The sequence below is a fragment of the Carassius auratus genome, chromosome 34 (genome assembly GCF_003368295.1).
Source record: "Carassius auratus strain Wakin chromosome 34, ASM336829v1, whole genome shotgun sequence".
Taxonomy (NCBI): domain Eukaryota; kingdom Metazoa; phylum Chordata; class Actinopteri; order Cypriniformes; family Cyprinidae; genus Carassius; species Carassius auratus.
Genome location: NC_039276.1, coordinates 10,378,358 through 10,389,846, shown reverse-complemented (window position 1 = coordinate 10,389,846; position 11,489 = coordinate 10,378,358). Strand labels below are relative to the sequence as shown.

The following is an 11,489-nucleotide window of genomic DNA, read 5'->3' as shown; positions in this document are numbered from 1 at the left end:
TTTCAAACTTATTACTGCTTTTACATTATGTACTCAAACAAATTTAGCTTTAACCTTTACTAACTATGCACTGTAGGTCGCGCAGCCTGGGCAACCCAATCCCGCATCCCGTGACAATTCTGCGCACGCAAACCCTCTTCACAATTAAAACACTTACGTCAGTAGGCTCACTATGCTACGGATGGAACACTGAACCAATCAGAGGCCAAGAAACGCACTCTCAGCCAATGAGATTCTAGGGCGGGTCTCCGAGAAGGCTGGTCTTCGACACGGGAAAAGAGTTCTCAACGGGGGGAGGCGAAAAAGAGGTGAAGTGAAGATGGCGAGAGGGTCCCGGTGTTTGAGAAGAGCGGTAGCTGAGTGTATTAGAAACTTACCGTCCACAGCCAGTCGAGAAACACCGGGCAGGAATGGAGTGAGGTAATTAACGACGGTTTAATGTTTCGCACTGTATATGTGCACTTATGTGAAGATCGAACCGATTAGTGAAGTAACTCGCGAGCTGCTTACGTCAGTTGGACGGTTAGTTTCGGTCTTACAAGTGGAGCGAATTTAAGGTCAACTTGACAACTTTGTGTCAATAAAGCCTTTATATATTGTCCAACGGTGTATTAATACTTATGACGAGGTCAAATAAACGTGTGAAAAAAGATAAGAAAAACTAACTTTAGGAGTGGGTGGGAGGGAGTCACACGAATGGTTGCCAGATAATAAGTGACTTCAGTGGCAAGGTTAAGATATTATGTAATTGACCAGGTGTATGATTTAAGGGCTTTTTTATTTTTGGAATAACCTTTTTTCAGCTGGCGTTTATTCAGACTTATTTATCTTATGTTGTTTTAAACTCCGATGCAACCAAATGTTTTTAAGGGGAAATAACAAAAATGTAAGACTTTAACTTTTTTTTTGAAAAGCTGGTCGCCAGCTGCATACAGCTGGGGTTAATTTAGATTTATTTTGTTAGTTATTTAAGATAGCTGCAGATCAGATGCAATCTGATGCTTTTATTAAGCAATGGTTTTTATTAGGGTAATGCTAAACACATTTTTGGCATCCATCATGTACATATATAGTGCAAAAATCGTATAGTGTTCATAGTACAAAAGATTTCACTAGCAATTCTTTGCAGGCATGTGTTTAGAGGAGGCCGCGGCATGTGTGACATCACAAGCTGAGCTGTGACGTTTATCACCTGTGGCTAGGGACGTGGTGTACCCCGACCAAGTACTGGGCAGCCAAATGCTATAACTGCTTGGCGTAAGGCCATGTCAAGTGTCTTGTGTTGTCTGTTCCGTCACTGTCGACTGTAGCTAATAGTTACACCATGCTTAACAGCTCTTGGCTGCGCTTTTGCCGACTTGAATGAATTTGGCTGCCACTCTTTCCATTGAGGAGATATTGTGCCATTTATAGAGCAAAGCCTCATCCCCTTGCTTTTCAGATATGTGTGTGTGATTGATCCGACACATCTTAATGGGATGGGGTTTTACTACTCCCCTTGATTTGATTGTGGTGGTCCGTGATCACGCTTTCATATGATTTGTGTCTTTACAAATGGAGAGCAGGTGAACATGCCATGGGATAGCTATTCTATAATTCCTTTAACCTTGGCCACGCCGTATGAATGCACTACTCCGTTTTGTAGTTAATGATGAACTCCGTGACTCAACAAATACACTTTCTAATGCACAGCTGCTTGTATTGTGGATTGCTTGTGTGGTCTAATTCGTAAGGCTCGTTGAATCACAATTGGCTTTTTTGAGCTCATTTTTAGCATTTCAAAAGCTTGTCATTCAGAGCCTTTGCAAATTCAATTAGCCAGTGCATAACAAAGAAGACAATACAGAAGCCCCTTAAATCCTACATTTAGTGCATATTAAATTGGTTAAATTTAGAGCATTGTATGTAAACTAGATGTACTACATCTAGGCAACACATACTTATCACATACTTGTTTGCATTTTAGAAAGGTTTCTGTTAACTCAGCTGTTGTTGACAGCTGTCATTAGCCAGCTCAAATTTTCAAACGTAACAAAATGTGTCTCATAAGAAATTATAATATAATTTATTAACAATAATACAGTTTGTAAGTTTAGTAGAGGATGTGTGTAATATAGTGTTTCATTATAGTATTGTTTTATATAATTTCTTTTCTAATTAAAGTGTAATTTACAGTTTATTATAACATATAAACAACCAGTCATAAAAAAAAGTTTCACCAGCACAAACTTAATTACACAAAACTTGATTCAAGTTGAGACAGACATCGCTTAAAGTCATAATAACTTGCAGTTCAGTGAGTGTGTTTATTCAGACGGATTCATCAGACTGAATCAAACTGGTAGTTCAAAAGTCCTACTGAACTGTTTTAAGAGTTGTTTCATGAAATGGAATGGTTGCACTAAATTCTGTTCTGTGGCCCACAAAGGACGATTGCAGTAGTCTAGTCTTTTTTTTTAGGCAGAAAATGCATGTTATTGGCTTTAGATTAAGGCCAAAGAGTAAATTTCACTAATCCTCTGGATAAAAAAAGCATTGTCTTGATTAAGAGTCCTAATCTTGTTAATTGCACACAGCTATCTCTGTAGCTCATAGGTTCTCTCTGCTCTTATCTGACTTATAGGAGACATCTGCTATCTTAAGACATCCAACAAGCTAACCCGGTCTAAATCATTGCACTAATCATTTCAAGTACACAAAGTCTTGTACAGTATCTATGCAGCTGCTGAATGACATGCTTTCACCCTGTTTTGTCAACAGATATCTGTCTTCATGTGGAATTCTGATGACCCGGGTGCCGCCCCTCTTCAGGGCTGTGTCAGGTCGTGCTTTGGTGGCTCCAGCCAGGAACTTCTTCAACCTCTCAGAGTCCTTCAACAAGAGAAAGGAGTACTCTGAAAGACGTATTATTGGGTATGTTCTCAACCAAGTTGGATATGGTGCACGATCTGTTCCTATTTTTCATTTTTATTGAGGCCCATGATTATTTCAGCCCCAGTGTCCCTGAAAATGTTGTTTATGTAACAGGGCATGGGAATTAATATCTGGTGTTAGCTTTCTAGATATCTGGGGTTATTGGAGTATGGAACTGTAGTGGTTACATCATCACAAGTTACTTACCACTTCTGAAGCCTGAAATTTAAGAGCGGGGGGCTCACTTTCAGATCAGCTGTGCTACAGAATTTAGCTCTAATGCTAATACAGTGCATGTGTACATATTGAATTTGATGAACTTGTCTATCGTCAATGAAGTATGTTCTATCGATATGCAGGTGTATACAGGGTCCCCGCGGGTCCTTAAAAAGTCTTGAAATGTCTTAAATACAATTTTCGATTTTTAAGGTCTGAAAATGTCTTGAATCCTGGAATTTTCCATATGAATGTCTTAAATTTCATGTGGGATCTTAAATTTCATGTCCGACTCGTCATTTTTATTTATTTTTTCAACCGCAATTTGACCAGCGTAACATTTGGGGGCAGCACTTCGTGGGTGCAACCTGCATCATTCCATAGGCGACATACGAGTAAGTGATTGATGAACGCGTTGCGTTGATGGTTCGCCACCACGGCAGTTTGCGAAATCGCAAGCATGGGCAAAGACGATAAAGCTGTGGACATGGACAAGACCACGATTGTCAGGTCTCGCTATCTTGGTTCTCAGTTTTTGAGCCCCTCAACGGCAGAAGACTTGCTGTAGCACTTTAAGGTAAGACTCTAAAAGTAACATTTAAAATTATTTGAATATGTTAAAATGCTTCATGTGTTTTTGTTATTTCCTAATGAATATTTGGGACAATTTATCGATGCGTCACAATTCTTGGATTGATTTAAATTTTTCTGAATGCATTGTGAATTGATTCTGAGCTTAGTTTTTGCACATTGCGCTCTAGGCTAGTTTTTAACCGAACACTCAAATGCTCACGACGAAGAGCGCTCGTGCGTTCTGCTGAGTCTGAGAATGTAATTGATATATTGCTTTTATGACGCGAGATTAATGTAAATGCCCCACTGCAAACACCCTTGTACTTCGCTTCAACCTTTTCGAACTGTATTAATTATTATTTTATAGTAGGTTCAAGTGGTGTGTGTAAGGCATATAAATCATGCAGTGGCATCTGCTGTTAAAAACTAAACTAAGAATTGATTCGAGAGAGAATCGCGATGCATTCAGAAAAATTGGAATCGATCCAGAATAATTTCTCGATTCAAAATGCATCGATATATTGTCCCAGCCAATCAGTTAAAAAAATGTTGTGGGTGGGTGACATCTAGGCATTGGACTACTTCATTATGGATGGAAGGCAGTGCTGTAAATAACTTTATTATATAAAGCATTCAATATGCATTATGCTTCTTGCATTTTTTTTATGTGAAAAGTAAAATTGAATTGAATTAAATAATGTAGCCCAGTTCAGGGGGTTAGACTCCACATATCTGTTTTGTGCTTCTCAATTTTAGGTTAACAACGTTGACACTGAACCCTATCACATAGGCCCAATTTGTGAGCATTCACTATTATGGCTTAACTTGTTTCTCAAACATTTTTTCTTTCAAATCAAGGACCACTTAGCCAATAGAAAAAAAATAAAATAAAAAAAATAAAAAAAACTTGACATATTTGGCTTAATGATCATCCCTAATGCATGTAAAAATGTAGGCCATTTTAGTCTTCTGAAACCATGGCTAACTTCACCTGCTAATAATGTGCATGATTAGAAAACAAGTCATGAGAAGTGAATTGGAAATGTTCAACGGTGTCACAGTCCATGTCAGTCATTTTGGTTGATGACTTTTGCTCACAGACCCTCCTTGGTAATCTGGCATACGTCCAGTGGTCCCCAGACCACAGTTTGAGAATCACTACTTTAGACAAACCATCTAATCTAGTGTTCCTGTAGCTCAACTGGTAGAGCACTGATCTAGCAAGCAAGCAAGTTTGGGGGTTCAATTCCCCGGGAACACATGATATGTAAAAATTGATAGCCTGAATGCACTGTAAATCGCTTTGGATAAAAGCGTCTGCTAAATGCATACATTTAATCTGAGTGAACATGAATGAAAATGTTATCATTCTTGAGGTGGATTTGTTTTGATTTTATTTTTTTTATAATTTCAGGAGGGCACCAAGGAACTTAATTTAAGGAACCTGCTTTCTGTGTCAATGGATGTATCCACAGTAAATTGGAAAGTCATGGATCTCCTACAACTGGAACATGCAATAAATTTCTGATCCTGATCTTTCCTACAATTGTCTGTCATTCATTAGGTCTATGCATAGATTATTGAATGTGCTTGCATTTATCTGTGTCTGAAATGACATAGAAAACACTAATCAGACCCTGAACAACATTTTCTTGGGGGAGAACCCCCAAACCCAGCTCAAGGCTATTAGGCAGCAACATTTAACCATAATTTAGATCAAGTATGATGAAATGGGCTTTTGTAATGTCCTGGGGCTGTCTTCCATGTCTTTTTCAAACTGCTATGAGGGGCCAGAATTTAGAAATTACCTGAAGTACCTTAAAGGCTGATAGTTTATACATAGTCTACCATGTCAGGGTTGTAAGGTCAATCAGTACTTGGTATAAAAGTTTTCGCGCCCCTTTGACCTGTCTTGAGCGTGGTTGTGATGAGTTGTGCCACACTAATGCTTCGCCACATCAATCTGTGTTGTCGGACTGAACATTTCCCTTTTTTTTTGTTTAGATAAAGTCTTAAATTTTCATTTTAGAGGACTTAAAAAGGTCTTAAAAGTCATTAAATTTGCTGTTAAAAAATGTGAAGATACCCTGGTATAGCATAAATGCATTATTGGATAAACTAACACACTAACAGCAACCAAAACAACTCACTTGGGTGTTGTTAAACGAGTACTTAAACTTGAAATGAACCACCTAGGTCACTGTTCTCCCCCTTTTCAATTAATTATATATGCTTATTTTTTCATTTATTTAAAAAATGTGATTGTTCCTTTATGTATTTATTAAATTTAATGTAAATGATGAGCCCAGACTGCCAAGAATTATGTAGATACCAGTTAATCAGATTGAAACTGGTGTTTTTTTGTCTATGATTGCCATGTTTGTGTGTGGTATGCATGAGATGGTCAATGAGTGGATTGAAGGTGGTCGGAGGTCATATTGTCTAGACTGAGACTAGGTTGAAAATAGATTATACAGGAAGGTGGATCTCCTTGCTGTTGGTAACCAGAAGGTTATAAAGAGTGAACCCCATCCCTACTGTACCCTTGTTGAAGGCACTGAATCCTACGTAACTTCAGGGGAAAGTCCTTGCAATAAATGTACCATCAGTAGCTTTTGATAAATGTGTGTACTGAATGACTACTTGCATATCCAGGAACAGAACTGAGCACCTTCGTGTTCAGGACATTTGTGAAAAGATCATATTTGATGGATCGTGGCTAACAAGCAGACAGTGAGGGACTTCAGTCTTTTCTATTAAAATTTTATCTTATCTCTTATCTTTAACTTGAAGCTCTTAAAATGCTCCAAAATGGGACCTTGAAACTTAAGATATGTCCACGTTTACCTCGGTTGGACTCTGTGTACACAAAACTGTCTGTAAACAAACAGTGTTTGACCTTTCTTCTGTCTTGATTCCATTGTGTAGTGACGTTCAGCAGTGAGTCAATCCCACACTGATATAGAGCACTGTCATATCTGATTGGTTGTCTGAATCGACCATCAGAAACTTTTCAGTGGCAGCACTAAATCTATTTTCAACTTAAATAACAACCTTTAGTTTTTGAACTCACACCTGTAAAGTGGTCTATTTAAAGCTGCCATGACACCAAAGTTAAATTAATAATAAAAAAAGGTCATTGCACTCTTCAGACTATGACTGCCGAGTCTGTGGTGTAATAACTAAAGCTTAGGGTTGGTAATCAGAAAATGAATGAGCTGTCACTATCGTGCCCTTGAGCACTTAACCCTGGATTACTCCAGTTTATTCAGTATACTGTAAGTCACTTTGAGTTACAGTGTCTGCTAAATGACTACTTGCCAGCATAGAAAGATCCTACCCCCTAAGAAGTCTACTCCCATTACAAAAATGAAACCATTTGTTGTTAATGTAATTTGCACACAGAGCATTATTTTATTATCTTGGCTAACTTTATTTTTCTGTGGCACACAGGTACTCGATGCAAGAAATGTATGAGGTCGTAGCCAAAGTAGAAGACTACCTGCTGTTCGTTCCCTGGTGCAAGCGCTCAGATGTTATATTCCGCCGCTCAGGATTTTGCAAGGCCAAGCTGAGTGTGGGCTTTCCTCCTGTGGTAGAGAACTACACCTCCCTCGTTACTACAGTTCGCCCTCATTTGGTCAAGGTATATTCATCAATTAGTTTGACTGATGGCAGATCAATACTTTATAATACTGTTAATATAGTGTATGAGCTGAAAGTTTTTTTCAACATCATTGTTTTGATTGCATCTTAAGGCATCTTGCTCTGATGGAAAACTTTTCAATCACCTGGAGACGGTGTGGCGCTTCAGCCCCGGTCTTCCTGGCTACCCCCGTACATGCACCCTTGACTTTGCTGTGAGTATTACAAGCACAGTATGGTTTATCATCCTCAGGTGAAGCTGGACTGCAGTGTATATTTAACCTTTAAAATTAAGTATTTTTAAAGGGATAGTTCACCCAAAAATGAAAATTACGCTATGCTTACATTCTATGTCATCTCCTGGAACGACACTCTCTTGAACATGCGTACAGCAGTAAGCAGAAGCTATAGAGGATTACTGTTTATAATTTTATGGATATTTTTCATAGACAAATACATCGATTCACTTCAGAAGGTCTTTATTAACCACCGCCATGTGGAGGGCTTTTTATGATGGTCAAAATCTTGACCACCATTCACTGCCATTATAAAGCTTGGAAGAGCCAGGACATTTTTAATATGACTGGTTGTATTTGTCTGAGAGAAGAAAGTCATATACACCGAAGATGGCTTGAGGGTGACAAAATCATGGGGTAATTTCCAATTTTGGTTGAGCGATCCCTTTAAGAGTGCTAGCCAAGATTTATTCTGGTGCTCATACTTAAAGAGGTAGTTCACCCACAAAATGAAAGTATTGTCTTTTGACTTTTGTTCAGTTTTGAAATACAAATATTTTTAATGAAGCCTTCTCGTGTATCATGCAAGTAAGTTTGAGTGTAAGAACCAGTGAGGTTTAAATTTCATTCACCTTCTCTTATTTTTCCAGAAAAGTAAAGATTTTAAAGCCTGGAACCAGCTTTGAAATGAACTGTAACATATATGAATTACAACATTTGATTCAAAGCAGAAATGATTTAAAACTCCTTTTCAAAAAGAATATGTAATGGGGCTTTATTATGAGGAAATGAAAGATCTGCTTATCCCATTACTAAGCATTACTCATATTGTACTGTAAATGAATACTAAAACTGTAAATGAATCAGTAAGAGTTTTGCGTCTTGATTATGAGACATTACAAAAACACACTGCTTGGAAGATTTTATGGTAACTGCTGCAATGCTGAAACAAGATCCACCAATCAGTTTCATAGCCTCTGAGTTTGACTGTTTATAAGTCATCACACTGACTTTCACACAAGCAACCTCTGTAACAACCTCAGAGCTTATGTTAGGTCTGTCTTGAAAGGTTTATGGGTTTTACTTATGGAAGCCTAGGTTTATAAATGTCCAATTAAGACCGTCTGTGAATCAGTTTTTCTGCAAACCTCTGCCAATAGTTCATTCCCTGCTTCTGTCTGTTCCTAGATTTCCTTTGAGTTCCGCTCGCTCCTGCATTCTCAGTTGGCCACTGTTTTCTTCGACGAGGTCGTGAAGCAGATGGTGTCGGCCTTTGAGCGGCGGGCGTCCAAGATGTACGGTCCGGAGACACAGATCCCACGTGAACTGATGTTCCATGAGGTCCACCACACGTAGTTCATTCCACAGCTTCAGATGGATGAGGGAGGGGTTGTTGTTCAGGGAACTGGGGGTTTTATTGAAAACATACATTTAGAGTATTACAAAGACAGTTGAGAGATCGGGGCTCTGTGTGCCTAAATATCGTCAGTGCCTAGTCCAAACAAACCAGTTGATTTAATATTTTTTTAATACTAAAAAACATGTGGCTGGATCTTATCATGGAGTGCTTGATTGTGCCCACTGAGCCCTGCTCCACTACCTCCATGTTAACTTTTTAAAACCCACTATCAGTATGAGCTGTATTCTTAACATCAGGACCTTGAGATGCTTTTTAAAACAGCTGCAAAAAACCATTACGGCTCCATGAATGGCACAATAGACAAAGGTCATGGGTTTCTTCGAAAGGACATTATTTTGAGATATTTTAAAGTGCATTATGGAAAGATTGTCATGTTACACCATTTATATGACAGGTGAGCGATGTATTTATTAAAAAGCTTTTAGGTGATTTCAGGTGAAAGGGACGAGGAGACTCTGCTTGAGTGCATGAAGACTGACTGTTGCTGGAGGACAAATGCACAAAGTGCTATCAGTGTATCAAGGCTACACACTGGACTCAGGTCCGTGGCGTTCTTGCATACCAGCACAAAAAAGGGCTTGAAAAATAAACGCAGAGAGGTTGAAAAAGCCTGTCCCTTTCACCATTTTGCGCAGTTTAGTTCTGGCAGTGGATCTCCATTTCACTCCTCAGATGATTTTCAGTGTCCAGATTCTCTCCTAGAGGTGTGCAATATATTTGTATGTTGTTTTTAACAGAGTGCTCACCCATCTACGATATCCACTGCTTCTAAAAGGGCCCAAACTCTGGGAAACGGAGTGGAACGTAGCGAACCTTTTCCAGACCTCTCTTCTGATTGTAGTGAGGTATAAGTCGACACAGACCTTTAAAGATTCCAATCCTTATCCTGCTCGCTTCCTAGTGCTTACTGCCTTTTACAGAGAAGGTTACATATTATTTGTCATTATCTTAAAAACATGTATGCGAGTATCCTGTATTTATTTTGGTTATGGGTTAACCACGTGTACATATCCAATATAAGACCACAGACTAAACTTTAGTGTACAACTGAGCTACAAAAAACTAATGGATTTTTTTTGGGGGGGATCTCTTATTTTTGTTTGTTTGTTTTAATTGAAGTGTTTTAATTAGTGTGTTGTGGGTGAATCTGTATCCTGCCTGCATGGTTTATAAACTATTTTTATATGTAAAACCTAGCCTTGTGTGTGTGTGTGTTTATCAACATCTGGTTCTGTCTAGTTTCCACACTTAAAATAGGGTGATCATGTGAGGGATAATATTAGATGGCTTCAGAGTAACCTGTGTTCTGACCCCTAGTGGCCAGTGACAGTAATGGCTCTATCCAGTATGCTGCCTACTATTTTTATTTTAAGTATGTCAAATTTCAAGTAATCATGCAGTGGTGTAAATGTCATACTGAAGCATTTCACATTTGAAAGAAGTGATTGCTATTTATTTTTGCATTGTTACAGAATAATTTCTGAATTTCTATTATTGCACAAAACATGCATACTACTCACCGCATACAACTTGAAGAAATGTATAAATACTAAATTAATAATATAAGTTTTGTTATTCCAAAATGGCAAACATGTATTAAGTTATTATTTGTCAACATGACAATACTCTGAAATCAGAATCAAAAAATTTCTTAACATGTTCCTGGTTGTATCGGTGTATTATAAAGGAACAAATGTAAGTCACTTAACTTCTAAGATGATAGCCTTTTCAGACATAACCAAGACTGCTGATGTTTCAAGAGGAGTAGTCACTTCACAATCCGATCAATTCTCAGGAATGGAACAGAGTCTTTAGTCAAAGTCAGGCTGTCACTACAATAATTTATCACTGTTTTAAGTTGATTTATACAAATATTCTTTAGTATATAAGGTTTTCCTGAGAAGAAAGCCACTGATTGGCTAAGACATTAAAGGGACGAAACTCATTTCTTTGTGGACACTGAATTTTATTAAATAAAAAATACAGAATTAATGAATTATACAAAACTGTCTAATGATCGTTCCACACATTCATAGAGAATGTAACTTTAATCTCTTAATAAACAGCATTAAACATTATTCTATACCACTACTCAAAAAAAAAAAAAAAAGATCTCTTTAGAATAATTTCACACTAATTGTATTCAATATTTCATGAGGCATACACTTGTGTGGCTGTTGTAAAAAATCATCCTTCCACTCAGCTTTCTTACCAAGTTACCAAACTCTAATCTTGACCAAAAGATGTTCAACCTCCAGGTTTTAAAGTGACCGTTCACCCCCCTCCCAAAAAAAAAAAAAAAAAGAATTTTAATGTTGTCATCACACAATAGGATCATTTGAGAGAGGAACTAAAAAATAAAAGAATATCTCCAGTGCTGTTCTGTGTTGGTTCAATCTTGTTTTGGAATTCTTAGGCTTTCAAAATATAATATAGCGTTCCACAGAAGAAAAAAAAACCCACAGAGGTTTAGAAAAACACGAGGG

The 11,489-nt window shown here is 37.9% G+C and overlaps 1 protein-coding gene and 1 long non-coding RNA gene across 2 annotated transcripts; both read left to right on the top strand.

The window, feature by feature from the left end:
• Nucleotides 1-269: 269 nt before the first annotated feature.
• On the top strand, nt 270-10,199 carry coq10b (coenzyme Q10B). Its single transcript, XM_026217932.1, has 5 exons — nt 270-420; nt 2,761-2,913; nt 7,156-7,348; nt 7,461-7,562; nt 8,772-10,199. Exons 1-5 carry the CDS (start codon nt 320-322, stop codon nt 8,937-8,939), a joined length of 717 nt encoding a protein of 238 aa, XP_026073717.1. The 5' UTR covers nt 270-319; the 3' UTR covers nt 8,940-10,199.
• Nucleotides 2,921-5,248, top strand: LOC113053155 (uncharacterized). Its single transcript, XR_003277174.1, has 2 exons — nt 2,921-3,706; nt 5,117-5,248. It is a non-coding gene; the product is annotated as an uncharacterized LOC113053155 (long non-coding RNA).
• Nucleotides 10,200-11,489: the final 1,290 nt, after the last annotated feature.